The sequence below is a fragment of the Lactuca saligna genome, chromosome 3 (assembly GCF_052625555.1).
Source record: "Lactuca saligna cultivar CGN05327 chromosome 3, ASM5262555v1, whole genome shotgun sequence".
Lineage (NCBI taxonomy): Eukaryota > Viridiplantae > Streptophyta > Magnoliopsida > Asterales > Asteraceae > Lactuca > Lactuca saligna.
In genome coordinates, this window is record NC_136419.1 from 65,083,059 (window position 1) to 65,102,474 (window position 19,416).

The following is a 19,416-nucleotide window of genomic DNA, read 5'->3' on the forward strand; positions in this document are numbered from 1 at the left end:
GATGTTGAGCTTTATATTCTTTTCAAAACAAAAAAAAACATTCTTCCTCCTCTAATCAAATCCACACTTGAAGGCATTGAAGATTTACCTCTCGGATTAACTGGCAAGCATGAAATCAAATTTGTATTAAACATGAATAACTCTCCACAAAAGCATTTCTTCAGACTAAGGCAAATGCATCTTGTTCACAACCATGTGCTTAAAAAGTTTGTAAAAAGAGATGAAAAGTCTCTTATATTTGAGGATGCAAAGAAGGAATTTATTGATCAAATCAACTGGTGGATTGAAGTCAAGACTTGGCTACAGAAGGTGCATTTGTTTGCCTTCAATGATGAAGATTGAAGATGAAAGGATATCTAAGGTTACTTGGGGAAAGGGGGGGGGGGGGGGGGGGATTGATAGAACAAGTAAAGTGATCCTTAGCTTATCTAAAATATGTGGAAAATTTGAACTAAAGTTATTTCTAAAGAAGAGATGTATCTGATATTTTGATCATCTTGTACTGATGTTTATTTTGTCTTGTGTATGTTATTGAACAGGGGATAAGATCAATTGTAATCTTTTGTCTGATGTACTACTGTTGATCTGTCGTTCCCGTTTGTACCTTTTGTTCCCTTGTCTTTAAGTAAACTTATTTCCTATAAATAGAAAAGTCAATTTTTGTAGTCAATACACCTTTGAGCACATTTACAAGAAATACATCAATCATTCTCAAACATTCTTTTTGTGTTTATTGCTTACTTTGACTTATTTACTTCTTGTTCTTTACTATTGCATTAAATACGTTGGTTATTAGTGTTCAAAGCTTGATTGGTTCTTGTTCCAAACTTGATTAAAAATTTATTAATTGCTTCTATTATTGGTTTATCATTTCTATTCCTTTCATACATAAACCCCTCGATTCTGTTCTCGTTGAGTAGATTTGAAAAGGAACTTGGAGAAGAATGACAACGCAAAAAGGAGTTTTGATTCTAATCTTGTGGATTTTGATTAGGAGTTTATTGATCGTAATTTGGATAAGGATCCAATGAAATTAACAATTTGATCTTGTCAAATTCATCGTCAACAGGATTTATGATGCTTGGAGCTGTGAAATGCGATCAATTATGCTATAAAGTGGGGGGATTTATGATGCTTGGAGCTGTGAAATGTGATCAATTATGCTATAAAGTGGGGGGATTTATGATGCTTGGAGCTGTGAAATGCGATCAATTATGCTATAAAGTGGGGGGAACGTCAGATTTCCTATGTTATAAGTTATAACACCGATATTCTTATTTTTAAAAATAATTGTTGATTCATTTTGTGGGAAATAATAAGAGGAAGTTCAATTTTTTTAGTAGCACAAAAACAAATGTGTAAAATCACACCCTAAAACTTTAGTGGTATATAAATGAATATATAATATAAAATATAGAGCTTTTAGTGGCATTTTAAATTATTATATAATTAACAAATATTAATACTATTGACATAAATTAATAAATATCATTAAATCTATTAACTTTACGGACATTTAAAATATGCCATTAAAATTATATTATAATGACATAAAATAAGATGTATCGTTAAATAACATTTTTTAACTTATAGTTAGAGAAAATATTTATCGACTTTTTATATTTGGTTAACGGCAAACTAACTAACCTACTTCTAAATAATCATCTATGTCTCCACCGAGACTTGAACCCATGACCTTTTCTATGAGAGGATTGCTCCTTACCACTAAGCCATTCTAATTAAATTTCTATATGTATATGTTTGTTATCTATTTATTACTTCACGTGCACATGCTTTAAAGTTTTGTATACATACGAAAAATGTTTAGGAGCTTTCTCCTTCTTTGCATCTCTTTTTCTTGAAGTGTAAATGTTTAGGAGCTTTCTCCTTCTTTGCATCTCTTTGTCTCCGATCGATGTAAAGTTCAGCAACCAAGGGCAGACATAGCATTCCACGTTAGGGGTGACACAAAATAAAAAATCTTTGCACTGCATATTAATAAGTCAGGCGGGTGCCACTACTACGGGCACCTATACAAAACCGGCCCTCAAGCAACCTTCCAATTTTTAGGGCATGGAAGCAGCTCTCGTACAGGTAACTCTTATCATTTAGTTTTGTGTTGTTGACGCTTGGTGATCGTTTGTTTACGTATACTCTAACCTCAAAATCCACCCATTCGTGCTCAAATTCAAACCACATCTTATTTTGAATGTGGAGTAGAGTAGCAACTTTAATTTGCTTTTTATTAATAATATATATTTAAAAAGAAAACAAAATGGTTTGTCAAGCCATGTGGAGAATACGGACGTCTATAATTATGAGATCTCTCAAGCTAATTAAACGTGTTACTCAATTGTGGCACATAAGAACTTCATGATAATGTGTAATCTTTTTTGGCTAAAGACTTTTGTATCTTATATTCTTCTAATTAGAAGTCTTTATCGGTTTAAATTGAATGGATTTTGATGCAACCGGTTCAATCTAATTGTTCATTGAATTTTAGATTTTTATCAATTGATCCAAGCAAATTATTTATATGTAAGAGATCCGACCAAATTGGATATTGGAATCAAATTATTTATATGTAAGAACCTGTCAAATTGGATATCGGATTACATTGGTTGTTATACATCGGATATCTTTGATTGGTTATCCATTATCCAAAAAATATAATCATTTTTTTATACAATAACAACCAACTATAATTATGATAATTAAAACTAAAACCAGATATAATTATGCCTAATAAGACTAACTAACGACATTTCAAATCTTCAACTTCAACAACCAAGGTTCAAACATGAAAAATCATCAAAAGAATCGTTTGTTTCGATCCGTCATCCATTGGATTTTTAGGATGATATATCTACTGACCGATTTTATTCAACTGGATATCGAGATTTCGAAACGGATCCAATACAATTGTGATTGGACATCCAATCTAGTAGGTCGATTTGTAATTAGGTGGGTTGATTCCGATTAGATCGGTTAATCCCTAGTTCTAATGTATGTTCAAAAGACAACCTTCTTTATTGGATTTCTATAATTAACATGATGACTATAGTATGAAGAAGCTGAACATAAATTGGAAAAAGAACCACACATCAAAGATGGGAAAAACCCGGTTTTATGTTATTATATTTTATCAGTAATTTTTTTTTGCTATACCTAATGAAAATTTTCGTGTTCATCCTACATACACATACTGTCACACACGTCACATCATTAGAGTACATCTACTAACGGAGTAACCATAGTAAAAACTGAATCTGGTTGATTGTATATGTGTAGTAGAGAAAATATTTTTCAGTGAAATATTTTTCGTCTTATTGTCACCAAGATTGATGGAATCATGGAACTACACGTTCATTTCCAGATCTATCGTTTTTCTGGTTGTGTTGGAGATATTAAGGGTTTTCGCCACTTCTCTAAGCTCTTTTTTTAGGACCTTACCTGTTTCTGTTTTTGGTAACACCTCCACAAACTCCACCTTCTTTGGAACCATAAATTTCGACATATACTTCATGCAATATGCCAAGATTTCTGTTTCAGTTGTGCTTCCTGTCTTTCTCAAAACAACGAAAGCACAAGGGGTCTCCCCCCACCTTGGATGAGGCATCGCCACCACTGCTGCTTCGAGTATGACAGGGTGTTTCAATAGAATAGACTCTAATTCCACGCTACTAATATTTTCTCCGCCAGATACGATCACGTCTTTCGATCTGTCTTTGATTTCTATATATCCATCCGGATGTATAACTCCAACATCTCCGGTTAAAAACCACCCTTTCCGAAAAGCCTTCGCAGTCTCCTTCTCATCTTTTAAGTACCCTTTCATGATGCTACTTCCTCGGAGTACGATTTCTCCCATTGTCTTGCCATCGTGTGGAACGCTCTCCATTGTTTTCCTGTTCTTGACATCTACATCCGCGAGTGTGAGTATACTAACGCCTTGACGAGCCTTCAATCTCATCTGCTGATCTCTCGGCAGCTGATTCCATTTGGATTGCCACTCGCACACAAGAGCAGGTCCGGTGGCCTCAGTGAGGCCATACGCATGCGTTATGTGGAACCCAAGGTCCTCCATCTTCTCCAAGAGGGCAGCAGCCGGAGGCGCCCCACCAGTGAGTATGTTGACTATAGAGATTATTCGACGACGCTCATGCGCTTTAGCCTCTAAAAGGATGTTGAAAACAACAGGGGCACAACACATGTGAGTTACGTTGTGGGTCGAAATACTTTTGTATATTTCTTCGGCGGTGGTGTTGCGTATGCAGACATTGGTGCCACCTCTAGCTGCAACACCCCAGGTAAACGTCCAGCCGTTGCAGTGGAACATTGGCAGTGACCATAGGAACACAGCTTCGGTACCCATTTCCCACCCTTGAATTAAGCTCATGGTGCTCAGAAATGCACCACGGTGGCTATAGACCACCCCCTTAGGCTCGGAAGTGGTTCCAGATGTGTAGTTCAGGGCGATCGCATCCCACTCGTCCTCAAGTTCTTCACCTGAGTACTCGGGGTTGCCGTCGTTGATAAGCTGTTCATACTCCAACTTTTCAAGACTGACACCCTTGGGCTTGTTAATATCATCAATTTCAACGATCAAAGGCATTCTATGCTGGCCTTCAGAACTGTCTTTCGAACCCATCATCAGCAACCTTAGCGCCACAGATGCTTGGGGAACGTATTCATAGTCTACAAAGAAAACCTTGGCTTCAGAATGACGGAGGATGGTGGCAATGTTTTTAGCATCCAGCCTTGTATTAATTGCATTAAGCACAGCTCCTGCCATTGGCACTGCGAAATGCATCTCATATAGAGCGGGAATGTTTGGTGCGAGTACAGATACCTATTCAATCAATCAACCAAAAATTCAATTAAAGGAATGAACCCAGTCGTACGTATCAGAAAAATGTATTTGTTTACGTGTGTAGAATTAATCGTGTCTACAAGCCATGCATGATGACGAATATTGAAGACTAGAGTGAAGAAACTTACAACATCGTTCCTGTAAACATTAAGCGAGCGGAGGGAGTAGGAGAGACGACAACATCGCTCATAAGTTTGTTGCCAAGTGAAGGTGGCTCTGCCGTATATGATGGATTTACGGTTGGAATAAACCATGGAGGCTCTCTTGATGAAAGTTACAGGAGTAAGAGGGACATAATTTGCTAAAGACTTTGCAAGTTTATTCATTGCGGTCGCTTCGATAGATCGTTTGTGACTTTGAGAGAGATGAAAGGAGAGGAAGAATATGGTTATGTATCTACAGGATAAAGGTGATGGGGAAATTGGTTTCCCTCTATCCTATCCAAGACATTTAAGTAAGACATTAAGGTGATGTTTGTTTTTCTGAGGTAAAATATCTGCAGTCTGCGGATCACATCTGTAGACCTCTGTAGTAGAAGAGGTGGACCAAACGTCTGCAGTCTGAAAAAAGAAGACTGTTTGTTTTTTTAACATCTGCGGGCTATTAAAATAAACTGAAATCTGAATAAACTGATTTTTTTAAACTTCAAAGCAAATTTTTTATATATTTTTACGACTTTATTATAAATATATAACGAATCTAGATCAACTTTTATGTATTATTATATAAAAAATAAAAATAAAAATGGTATTAATTCATATACATATTTGATAAAAACCAACAACTTTGATTGCAAAGTTATAACTAAACATTGTAATTAGTGATCAAAGAATTTGATACATAAATAGATGGAAATAAACTTCGATTTTTTCAAATAAATCTATTAAAAACGTACGATAAATATTTTCTCGAGAAATTGATGATACTCTATTAAATAAAGTTTTACAAAATTTTGGCAAAAAAATATAAGAATATATTATGATTTTTTTTCATATTTATATAAACAACTTCAACGACTATTATTATAATAAATTTTTATTTATAAATTTGTTAAAAATATCATGTTTGTATTGTCAAATGTTTTTTTTTAAGTTTTGTATTTTTTTTTTCATATTGTTTATCATTAATAAAGTTGGAAAAAATATAAATTAAAAAAAAAAAACTTAAAAAAAATAAAGATATATATATGTTTTTTTAAGCTAGAAGATGTCTGAAGACGTTAGAAGACTCTGGTCCACATCTGCGCCAAGAAGAGGGCGCACAGACATTTTTAGGTCTGCAGTCTTCAAAAAAACAAACAGTCTGCGAAGACTAATGTCTGTGCGTGGTCTGCGTGACGCAGACAGAAGACGTCTCGCAGATCTGCAGACAAAAAACAAACACTACCTAAGTAGAGGCTGCACATGCTCTCCCTTTTAATCTCTCCTTTCCTATCCAAGAAATTAGTAGTGCTAAAAATTGGTTTTTCAAAACTCAAAATCCTTTTTTTTTTTTTTTTTTTTTTTTTTTTTTTAATTTTAACCTCAAAATTGACTTTTAGTCTTAAAGCTAATAAAGATACATTTTAATTTTGTTTTAGAAATAGATTTACCGGCAAAAGAGAGGATACAAAAACTGTTGGCGAGAGCTTAGCTGGATAGGGATAATTAGATAGTTGTAGTTTGTTCTGTAAATAATGTAAGATCCGATCAATGAAGTATTGAAAAACTTCTTTCATCTCTTTCTCTGATCTCTAAAACCACATGGTATCAAAGCGTAAGAGATCCTGAACCATCGCATTAAATCCACGTAGTGAAAATCCTTGAAATCATCGAACCAGCGAAGCATGATGGGAATAGACGATAACTCTTCCAGTTCCTCCGTGATTGTCCAGAATGTCCAAGACACACCATTCCCCACAGGTGTTACCCTTGACGATACGAATTACCCGCTGTGGTCGCAATTGATGGAGATGAGGATCGGAGCTCGTAACAAATCCGGTTTCCTCACTGGCGCATCTGCGAAACCTACCACCAACGACAAGGCAATTGAAACATGGGTCACCGAGAACAATAAGGTCAACAGCTGGCTCATTGACTCGATGAACCCAAACCTAATGCGCCGATTCATACGTCTCCAAACGGCTGCAGAAATATGGGAGGCAGTGAAGAAGACGTTTTACGATGGGTCTGACAAAACCCAACTCTTTGAACTAAATCGCAGGTCCTTCACAACCCGACAGAATGGTAGAAGCCTACCCACATACTACAATGAATTGATCAGCATCTTTCAAGAGATTGATGCCCGTTTGGTAACTGAAGAAGCGACTGTGGCTACGACGGTGGCAGTAAACAAAACCCTATCTCGGTTTAGGGTCCACATCTTCCTAGCCTGATTAGATCAAGAATTCAATCAGGCAAGGAGCGAAATTCTGAGGAAGGATCCAGCTTTGGATCTTGAGACCTCATATGCTTACATCCGTAAGCACTACACTCAGCGTCAGTCCATGTAAGAACCCAAGCCAGATTCGGATAGCATAGTCCACATGGCTGCACGAAATCGGAATCAAAACAAAGGAAAGAGCAACAAAGGGAACACGTTCACATGTACCTACTATGGTGTAGATGGACATTCAAAAGCAAAGTGTTATGAGCTCATAGGCTACCCGGAATGGTGGGATTTCACAAAGAAACCAAGGAAGAAGATTAGTCAAGCGGCTGTGGTTAAGTCTCCCCAGACTGAGGAAACAACAACACCCATGGCAACTCACACTTCGGCAAATACGGGTATGTCATACACTACTAAAACTGATCAAAGTGATAAATGGATTATTGATACAGGAGCTACCGATCATATGATAAATGATCTATCCAAATTAATTACACATCACACTTTAAAACAAACAAATATCCGAACTGCAAGTGGTGAAATAGAACCAGTGATTGGTATGGGTACAGTAAAAGTCACAGATTCTATGAATTTGGATTCTGTCCTTGTAGTCCCTTCTCTATCATCAAACTTATTGTCCGTTAGTCAAATCACTGAAGCTCTAAACTGTTATGTTATATTTTGGAAACATGACTGCGTATTTCAGGACTTGGTAACTCACCGGACTCTTGGCTATGGTACTAGACGTGGCAGACTGTATTACCTCGAAGAAAATCATCAAAGTCAAGCGTATCATGTAGGGGTAGCTCAAGTAAATAAGTCTGGTGCAATGCTTTGGCATCGAAGACTAGGGCATTTATCTTTCACGTACCTTAGAAAACTTAAACCTAATTTGTTTTGAATGAAACGGATCATGATTTTAAGTGTGGTGTTTGTGAGTTGGATAAAAACACGAAAAATTCTTATTCATCAAGTGATAATAAATCTACCATTCCTTTTATGAAGATTCATTAGGATGTATGGGGGCCTGCCCAAGTACTTACTCCTGATGGTGCTAAGTATTTTGTAACTTTCATTGATGAATGTACCCGTATGGTGTGGGTATCACTCCTTAAAACCAAAGGAGAAGTAGTAAACGCTTTTAAAGAACTATACCATATGATTAAAACTGTATACCGAATGGAAATTCATATACTCCAATCCGACAATGGAAGAGAGAATATAAATTACCAGATGAAAACATTTTGCAAAGAAAAGTCAATTCACCATCAAACTTCTTGTGCAAGGTCACCACAGCAAAATGGCCTTGCCGAGAGACGAAACAGGCAACTAATGGAAGTTGTTAGAGCTTCCCTCTTTGACATGGAAGTTCCTCGGAAGTTTTAGGGTGAGGCATGAGATCTGCAGCGTACCTTGTCAATGGTACACCATCCAGGGTATTGGAATTCAAGACACCATTGCAAACACTATGGTAACTAACCGAGATACAAATCAGTGAAGGTCTTGAGCCTCGAATATTTGGCTGCACAGCTTATGTACATCAAAACTTAGGGAAGTTAGAACCAAGATCTGTCCGGTGCATGTTCCTCGGGTATGCGGATGCCAAGAAAGGGTATCGGTGCTTTGACCTAGTTGAAAACAAAGTCCATGTTACACATGATGTAGCATTTCATGAAACCATTCCATTTTTTGGTCATGCATGCTCTCTTCAGGGGGAGAGACAAGAAAAAGGAAAAAAGGAAAAATACATGACGTATTGGAAATGTGTAACATAGAACATGTAGTGCATGATGTCGATGTCGAGGAAGAAGGTAGTGGAGACTCAACAGATGACAACACAGCACATGCTCACGTTGATACGTCTAGTACTAGTACTGAGCCACAGTCCAGTACCCAAGTCGAGTTACCAGATCTGGAAGGAATAGAAGATGAACTGAAACCGGAAATCCCAGAACCGGAAGTGAGAAACACCACTAACAGTCCAGAGGTTGACCCCGACCCTGGTTATTTTGATACTATTTTGCAGGATATTAACGAGGAGGAGGAGGCTGGAAGTGAACGAATGTACCCTATGAGAAATAATCGGAACCAACCTAAGAAGCAATATGTACCAGATTTGAAGGCAAAGGCAAAGTATCCAATCGGAAACTTTGTTTCTCATCACCGACTATCGGATACACATGCACTAAGAGTCGAATGCATTTCAACTATCAACATTTCAAGAGATGTACAAGAAGCCCTTAAAGACGAAAAATGGAAGAAAGCAATGAATGAAGAAATGGAGGCACTGCAAAAGAATGAAACGTGGGAATTAGTGAATTTACCAAAAAAAAAAAAGATTGTTGGGTGCGGGTGGATTTATAATATAAAGCTTGATGAAAAAGGCAACATAGACCGGTACAAGGCTAGGCTCGTAGCCAAGGGGTACACACAGAAATATGGTATTGATTATGGGGACACATTTGCACTAGTGGCAAAGATGAACACTATTCGAATCCTAATATCTATTGCTGCAAACAGAGACTGGCCCTTGAAACAATTTGATGTAAAAAACGCTTTCTTCAACGGGTACTTGGAGGAAGAAGTGTACATGGATCCGCCACCAGGAATTGTGAGCAATGGAAAAGTATGTAAATTAAAAAGGGCATTGTATGGGTTGAAACAATCTCCAAGAGCATGGTTTGGATGATTCTCCGCCTTCATGAAGAAAATCGGATTCAAACAGAGTGATGCGGGCCACACACTCTTTGTTAAGGGTGGAGGACAAAAAGTGACAGCACTCATAGTGTATGTAGATGATATGGTGATTATTGGGAATGACTCTGAAGAAATATCAAATCTACAAAAAGTTCTCGCCACTAAATTTGAACTAAAAGACCTCGGACACCTTAAGTACTTCTTAGGTATCGAGGTTTCACGATCTAAAGCTGGAATAAATCTGTGTCAACGGAAGTATGTCTTGGATCTACTAACAGAAACGGGAATGCTAGATTGTAAACCGGTAAATACCCTTATCGAAACTAACCATAATCTTTCTATTATGGAAAACCAGGTGTCGGCTAACAAAGAGAGGCATCAAAAGTTGGTGGGTAAACTCATATATCTAGCTCACACTAGGCCGGATATTGCCTATGATGTGAGTGTTGTTAGCCGGTTTATGCATGCACCGGGTGAAGAACACATGAATGTTGTACATAGGATATTAAGATATCTTAAAGCGTCTCCTAGAAAGGGATTGTTTTTTGGAAAAAATGCTGAACAGAATACCGAATTGGAGGTGGCTGGATACACAGATGCCGATTGGGGTGGAGATAGGACGGATGGCAAGTCAACCTCAGGATACTTCACGTTTGTGGGGGGTAGTTTGGTGACTTGGAGAAGTAAAAAACAGAAGGTGGTAGCTAGATCAAGTGCAGAAGCTGAATTTCGTGGAATGGTACATGGAATATGTGAACTATTGTGGATAAGAAGAATATTGCTAGATCTAGGTATATACTTGAGTAAGCCTATATTACTCTATTGTGATAATGAATCTGCAGTCAAGATTGCAAACAACCCAATACAACATGACCGAACGAAGCATGTGGAGATTGATAGACACTTCATTAAAGATCATCTTGAGAAAAGAACAGTGGAATTACCACATGTAGCATCAAAAGAGCAGCTGGCTGACATGTTGACTAAAGCTGTGTGTGGGAAGATTTTCGAAAATTTTCGAAAGCTCTCTGGACAAGCTGGGAATGATAGATATCCATTCTCCATCTTGACGGGGAGTGTTGGTGAGAGCTTAGCTGGATAGGGATAATTAGATAGTTGTAGTTTATTGTGTAAATATTATCAAATCCTAGAATAGCTGATAGATAGTTATTTTCTTTGTTGTATAAATATTGTAAGATCCGATCAATGAAGTATTGAAAAACTTCTTCCATCTCTTTCTCTCATCTCTAAAACCACAAAAACATTGCAAAATAAATTATGTATATATTAACTTATGAAGATGAAGAGGTTAATGAAAATAGTTAATAATAAATTATTTTTCTTTTGTATGGTTTCCTGTACTAAGGTTTATATATATATATATATATATATATATATATATATATATATATATATATATATATATATATATATATATATATATATATATATATATATATATCATTTTGTAACAAAATATGATTTTTTTTTTCAATATGAATTAAGTATAAGAATACATTTTTCCATATATCCCCCATAAATATATTAGAATATAACTAGAAAAAAGACCATGCGTTGCATGGGTCAGAAGGAAATATTTGACATTACAATAGGTTTAATATCCGAGGCATGAACAATCCAAAACAGGAAAAGGACCAAAAGAGAAAACAAATACCAAAAAAACTAAGAACAAAATACAAGAACTAAAAAGGAAGTGACACATGCACTAAATGGTATACCATAAGATATGGAGGAAATGTTCACAGTATGTTACCTACAATATATAAACAGCAAAGAAAAACTATCAATCGAAATTCATCATAAGAAAGATACAGATTACGTCAATGATCAGTAAAAGAACTTCTGTAGGTTGACACCAAATGAAGCATATGTTTCTTTCAAGGTAGATGTTTATGTAGATGTAGTCAAGGGAAAATACAAGGAACCAATAATTATTTAAAAAAAAAATTACATGAGATAATTGAAAGAAAATCACAATAATGTTATTCCTTACAACTTTGGTAACACCAACATGTGACTTCGGTTACAATGTCATCAACATAGTCAAATTTCTCGGTCTAGAAAAAAAAATTATCGCATTTAGAGGAGGTAATTAAACATTTTCAATTTACATGTTATGTTCATATAGTACACATATGTATGCCCATAAACACAAAAATAATAACCAGGTCAAACATCACTAAAGTTAACTTAATACATATTGAACAATGACTACATGCAAGTTTGAAAAAAAAAATACTTTTAGAGAACAAAAGCTCTTCTTAGACAGTACCCAAAATGCCCTTACCTTGTCGAGAGGCTATTCTCTCCAAAAGATTTGTAACTAACAAAATCATGTTTACTCCATATTTCTCTCTACTACTAATAGTGTGCATTTTCATAAGTAAAAATAAGAAGCACCCAAAATGACCTTCTCACCTATAGAATGCCAATTTCTTTCTTTTATCCCAAATGCTTTTTTCATCTCTTGCTATGCTTGTTGCTGGAAAGCACTTCCTCTGAATCAAATACAAAAAAAATAAAATCATAAGATATAAAAACCAAATAATGAGATATGAGTTTTCTGGTCTTTTTCCTCTCCATACCTCAAATTGTTGCTCTGATCAACCCAACAGTTTTGTCACATGATAGAGATGGTAGAAAAGTTAATTATAATATTTCATGCATCCTAGTTTGCACCTAACATGAAACAGTTGAATTAGTTCAAATTAAATGGTAACTGACCAAAAATATATCAAATGTTCCATTTCTGGCTTACAACATGCATATACAAACAATATACACCGATACCACAAACATCACATAGACACATACGATTAACAACCACATGTTCAAGTGTAAGCAGATGAGAGATAAGCAAAATTTGGTACCATATGCAAAAAAAATTGTACCTTATCCAGAAAATGTCTAGCCCAAATTAAGCAGAAAGATATGCTTCAAGCTACATCATTGCTGCCACCATTATTAGCTGTTGGATCCGTTGCAGCCTTGGCTCGAACAAAAAACTGTCACCAGCCCCAATCCAAGAAAAACTAAATAAAAGGGATGTTGAAGTATAAGAAAGATAACCCAACAAATTCTTGAATCTTTTTCATTTCAAAATAGCAGAAAACAACCCTTTGCTCCAAAAGGTTTATGGTGTTGTAAAGCTCTTCAATACAATTTCCTAAAGTCTTAATCTCCTTTTCCTTGTAGACACGTGGAAAATGCTAAAAAAAATAAAAATAAATTGTACATAAACACTACGTCTCATGAAAAAAGGTTGCCTAGTGTGCTTTTCCTTTTGTTATTCAAGTTTCTCTTCGGGGAATTACTTAACCCTCTTCAATTTATCTGCAATCCACCTTATGATGAAAATTAAATACGAACTGTTCTTATACTCAAGAAGCTCCACAATCATTTTCTTTTTTCTAAAGATTTAACCATACGACTAATTTGTCCATACTTCTAATCTATTTCCAACCTGCTGATAAAGATATCGACTCATACTAATATGATTATGGTCAAAATATGAAATTTTGACGAAAATCAATCCTTCCCTAAACAACGAACATCGGACCAAAAAGAAAAACAAAATAAAGAAAAATACCTGAATCATCGATCTTAGCTTCTCAGTTATATTGGGTTATATGCTTCTAATCTATTTCCAACCTGCACATAAACATATCGACTCATACTAATTTGATTATTAACAAAGTATGAAATTTTGACCAAAATAAATTCTTCCCTAAACGACGAACAATGGACATAAAATAACAAAAAAAGAAAGAAAAATACTTGAACAACCGGTCTGGGGGTCAAAAAAACAAATCAGAAAAAACAAAAATAGGTTTTATCCTTTTACCTTGACCATCTAGGGTTTAAATACGGAAAGAAGTAGAGTTGAAGGGTCAATGAAAAATAGGTAATTGTAGAATTATAACTGAAAATAACAGTATTAGGTCTGAGATGATTGAATATATACTTTAAATAGCCACACCTCAACTCGATATTGACACCTTCTGATGGAAAGAAATTTGTGATACCCACATAGGCGTTTCGTGAGCATCGGCATTGTCAATCGGCGGGGGAAACGCCGACAAAACGAAAGCAATAGTAATGAGGCGGTACACAAAAGTTCCAGAAGTTGGAGGGATGAGCCATGGGAAAAGAGAGTTCAACTTAAAGAGAGAAAAGAAAGGAAATGGGAGGAAATGAGAGGAAAGCAAGAGAGAATGGTGCTCCCAATTTTCATTAAAGGAAGGAAGTGGAAGGAAATGGAAGGAAAACTTTCCCTCCTACCTTTCCTCCCGATTTTCATTAAAGAACAAAATATTTAACTTTCCTTCCATTTCTCTCCAACTCGGGAGCACAAATGACAAATCCTTTTTCCTTTCTTTTCTCTCCTTACTTTCTTTTCTCTTCTCTTCTTTTCTTTGCTATAACTCGGGAGCGGGGTGTTAAAGATAAGAGAGGGGTGAGGAAGGATCGAGAGGTACAAAACACCAAATCAAAAATGAAAATGAAGCGATAAAACGAAGAAGCGGAAAGTAGAAGATGGTGGAGCTAATGGCGAATAGCATCAAGAAGAAATGAAGATAATATAAATCCACCAAGCTTTTCCAACAATACAACTGTGGAGGCAGTGAGAAGAACGGGAAGGAAAGTGGATGTGTTAAACACACATTTAGGATTTAAACAGATGGTAAGAGAAGCGGAGGGAAGAAGCACTCATTCTTGGAACAACCGATGACATCAATCGCAATATGATTCACTTATCGAGTGGAGGAAGCGGTGGTTAAACTGATAGCACCACGTAGCAAATGGGTAAAAAAAGTTTTAAAATTTTTTTTTAAAAAAAGAAGAAATTAAAGAAATGGTCTAATCAACACCAAAAACTGTTCAATTGAGAACTTTTTTTTTTTAATATAATTATATAATTAACACATATATTTTAGAAATACTGACACAATAGGGGATACAGAAGCATAGAAAATTAAATTGTGTATATATTAACTTTCAAAGATATTAATGACAATAATTAATAATAAATTTAACATTGTGGTTTACTATACTGAGGAATTTCATATCTTATAACATAATTTATATTTTTTATATCATACTGATTTAAAATATGCACAATTTATCAAATCCCTAACTAATTAACTATCATTAATTTAGTTATAATATATTAAAATCCTTTTTAATTTTAAATAGAGTGCCTTCTTTTCGATTTTCCACATAAATATACTTAAATTATTGATTTCTCATGATTTGAACCATCTTAACTCTTTGTCTTTCACTAGTTAACCATTATTAATTTAATTTTTAGTACATTAACCTCATTTACTAATTTGAAATTTACATAACTCATCAACTTCCAACCAATTAACTATTTTTAATTTGATTTGTGTTGTTCTCCCTACTTGAGGTTGAGGGTTCAAGTCCCCTAAGGAATATAGGTGGAGAATTAAAAGTAGTGTATGAGCAGAATAGATTTATTGTTCCAAAAAAATAATAATAATAATAATAATAAATAAATAAATAAATAAACTCATTTGTAATTTTAATTTTAATGATAACTCTACAACTTCAACATAAAATGATTTCTTACATGTATTTCCTTGAAACTTAAACAACTTCTCAACTCCAACTAATTAATCATCATTATTTGATTTTAGTACATTAAACTCATTTATAATTTTAAATTTAGTGATAGCTATTCAACTTTCAACATAAAATATAGACAAAATTGCAAAAATGATTCATGTGGTATGTATTTTTTAGGGTTTTAGTTGAAGTCACGACTTTTTTTTTAAATTGGTGTTTCTTTTAGACTAGTTTGTATGTGAAAATAATCCATCTGAAAATTGAAATGGACTATAATACCTTTGGGGTATTTATTTTATATTTTTCTTTCATTTTTTTAAAATTTAATATTTATTTATTTGTATTTATTTTATATTTTTCTTTCATTTTTTTAAAATTTAATATTTATTTATTTATTTTAACAATTAAAAATAATAAAGATCTCTCTCTCTCTCTCGCTCTCTCTCTCTCTCTCTCTCTCTTCCAAAGAAACTTAGATTCAAATAAACAAGTTTACGCATGTGCTTTCACTGTTAAATCTTCCCTTTCCTTGCTTTTGCTCACATCCCCCACCTCCATTACAACCATCAGAAAGAAAAAATTATAGACCACTGTGGAAACTGGCCCGTCCGAACACCATCACCATTTTTCAATTGCCGACCGATTGGTGCACAACTATGTTAAAATTGATTCACTCCAGTAAGATCACACCCCTCATTCTCTTGCAATGGATCGATTTTACATGTAACCCACAAGAACAACCACGAAATTAGGGAAGAGCTGAGTAGGAGGAGGATATAAGCTACCAGAAACCACATCAGGATTTCTAAAAAATGTTATGTCACAAGTTTCATTTTGATTACTTTAGAAGAGGAAAATGACGAACCTGTAACCTAAGAACTCTTGAAAAAAAATTGATTTCAAAACTCAACCCCAAGAAACCATAGTTTTTTTTTTTTTTTTTTTTTTTGCAGAAATCAAAAATTGATCTTCGTTTCATCTGTTTGTAGAAATCGTGTAGAACATCAATTTCACCAATGGAATTAGGTTGAACATGTGTTGATCTGTATGCATAACTTTATGGATAAAGAATAATGATTATTCTTGATTGATTGGTGAACGTCGAGGGTGAAGAAGGATAAGGAGTTGTGATGTTGGTTTCAATTGGATTCTCATATAGGGTTTGGGATATCAGGTTTGTTCTTTGTACTCTAACTTTGGGGGAGATGGAACTGATCCTTGAAATTGGGAAGGTAAGATGAGAAGAAGGAAGACAAGCTGTTATAGATTAATTGGGAAGTGAGGATGAACAAGAAGATGATTCGATGTTCTTCTTTCATCATGAGAGAGAGAGAGAGAGAGAACACGAACATCATATATGTAATGTTACTGCTTGCATCGTCTTCATCTCATCTAGGTTCAAAGAGTTCAATTGTGATGATATTCTTCCCATAACCAGTTTTAACCTTCATTTTCCAATGATTCTTCTTTCGTTGAATCCATTTGTGGCAACATTGATGTCTACTAACATGTATAATGATGCGCAAATCTTGATGGAAGGACTTTCTTCATCGGACTTTTGATTGTTCACTGTCTCATTTGAGTTTGCATTCTTCTTGTTCTTCCATATGATGAAGATAACTAAGAGGATGAAGATGAAGATGGCTACGAGAAGAAGGGTTGGTTTGATGAGAAGAGGTACAAGATGAGAAAAATCAAGTCGACAGATAGAAAAAGAGGAGAGAGAGAGAGAGAGAGAGAGAGAGAGAGAGAGACTTTTATTTTTTAATTAGTTAAATAAATAAATAAGTATTTAGATTTTAAAAAATGAAAAATAAATAATTCAATGGTATTACAGTCATTTCACTATTCAGAGGGATTAAAAATACAATGAAACTAGATTAAAAAGACCATCAATCCAAAAAAAAAATCTTGGTTTTGACTAAAGCCCCAAAAGAAATGCATACCACAGAGATTATTTTTGCAATTTTGTCTAAAATATACTTAAAACTTATTAACTTATGTCAAATAAAAATAAAAAAGATTCAAAGACTATTTTTAAATATTTACAAAAAATAATAATATAGATTAACAGTAGAACCTAAATCAAAATGTCAAATTAATTAAAAATGTTAACTAAAACTAACTTTTTCAATAACAAAGATTTTCCAAATTGATATTTTTTGAGTTAATTAATGATACCATTAATTTTTTAAAAATAAAAATATATATTATGTAATTTTGAAAACAGTGTTGATATTTAAAACAATAATTATGATCAAAACCAAAAAAATAATCAAAAACTTTATTTTTAAAATAAATAACAATAATAATAGTTAAAAATAATATTAGTTCCAGACATATATTTAGTTTTATTTGTTTATGGACCGCATCTATGTACTATTGCGATAATAAGAGTATAATATATCTATCTCAATTAATAAATTCTAATGATAGTTAAAATATAATAATAAATAAGTAATTTAGTTTAAAAAATATGATTTAGATGATATACGTAGTTTTACTATATCTTTATCTTATTATATATTTAAAATATTTTATATTAAATTAATGATAAAACTATTATTTTATAATCAATGACAACAAAATATTTTGTTAGTTTTAGCACAAACACATGGATATTAAAAATATGAACAATAGGTCGCATGCTTAGAATCAAACCGTCTTTACCCCCATTTATTTTTATTTAATTACCAATTAAATTTATATTCCACTAGGTGTGAGGTCCGTGTATTACACGAGTTGATTTAAAAAAATTAAGCATTAAATTAAAATGTAAACAGAACATATTTTTTAATGTACAACTTTAAAATAAAAAAAGAAAAATATATTTATTACAATTTAATATCATATATATAATATTTAATAATTTACATATATAAGTCTATGACTTTAATTTTAAAAATTGAAACAAATAAAAAATGATAAGTATCAAAACTTATTGGAAATTGACAAGTGGCAAAAAAAATTCATTTATTAAACAGGATTCGTCAATTAATCATTCTTGTTCATAAATAGTTTTTTAATTTGACAATTAACGAACGAGACTTCTATTAAAAAGTTGCTAGCTACATTGCTATTCAAGTCTCTAATCAGAAGATAAAGTTTTAATTTTATTATACATTTTATTTTTTCTAACTTAAACGAAATTAAGCTAAAGAAAATAAAATATATAATAAAAATAAAACTTTAAATATAAAGTATGTTGGCTTCTTGTTCATAAATAGCTTTCTAATTTGACAATTAACGAAGATATTGTATCTATTTTATTTGTCAACGAGGTTTCTATTAAAAAGTTGCTAGCTACATTGCTATTTAATTCTCTAATCAGAAGATAAAGTTTTATTTTTATTATACATTTTATTTTTTCTAACTTAAACGAAATTAAGTTAAATAAAATAAAATATATAATAAAAATAAAACTTTAAATATAAAGTATGTTGCTTTAGAAACAAGGTTGTTAAGATCGGGATCCTACCTATGATCGTTTTTGAGTTTGTAAGATTGAGATTGAGATCCTAAGATTCCACAAAATAGAATATAATTTTAATTTATAATACTTAATCATGAAAAATATTTCAAACATTTAATTTTTCGTTCAAAAATTATAAAAACTTCAAAATATTAGTCATAAGTTACAATAAAAAATGATAAATGATAGATTGGTAAATGGTAAAAGACATAAAATGGTAAAAAGAATCATTTGCAAAAAAATAAAAAATAAAAAAATCAAAGGAAAGTAGAATCGGATCGGATCTCGATCCTACGATCCTACCCCAAATACGATTATTTTACGACCCGGGTCGTTTTTCATACGTAGGATCGTAGGATCGAGATCGCGATTTTGACAACGATGCTTAGGAACAATA

General features: G+C 33.5%; 1 protein-coding gene and 1 long non-coding RNA gene across 3 annotated transcripts; both read right to left on the reverse strand.

Annotated features, from left to right (window-relative positions):
• Window positions 1-3,167: 3,167 nt before the first annotated feature.
• LOC145033729 (trans-cinnamate:CoA ligase, peroxisomal-like) lies at window positions 3,168-5,313 on the reverse strand. The gene is made up of 2 exons (XM_078982285.1): window positions 5,002-5,313; window positions 3,168-4,852 (listed from the first exon to the last, which is right to left on the reverse strand). Exons 1-2 carry the CDS (start codon window positions 5,197-5,199, stop codon window positions 3,359-3,361), a joined length of 1,692 nt encoding a protein of 563 aa, XP_078838411.1. The 5' UTR covers window positions 5,200-5,313; the 3' UTR covers window positions 3,168-3,358.
• Window positions 5,314-11,476: 6,163 nt separating this feature from the next.
• On the reverse strand, window positions 11,477-13,068 carry LOC145033730 (uncharacterized). Of its 2 annotated transcripts, XR_013677673.1 has the most exons (4): window positions 12,850-13,068; window positions 12,544-12,637; window positions 12,377-12,456; window positions 11,477-11,711 (listed from the first exon to the last, which is right to left on the reverse strand). It is a non-coding gene; the product is annotated as an uncharacterized LOC145033730 (long non-coding RNA). The 2 variants fall into 2 exon arrangements; XR_013677672.1 differs by lacking the exon at window positions 11,477-11,711 and having other exon boundaries at window positions 11,868-12,456.
• Window positions 13,069-19,416: the final 6,348 nt, after the last annotated feature.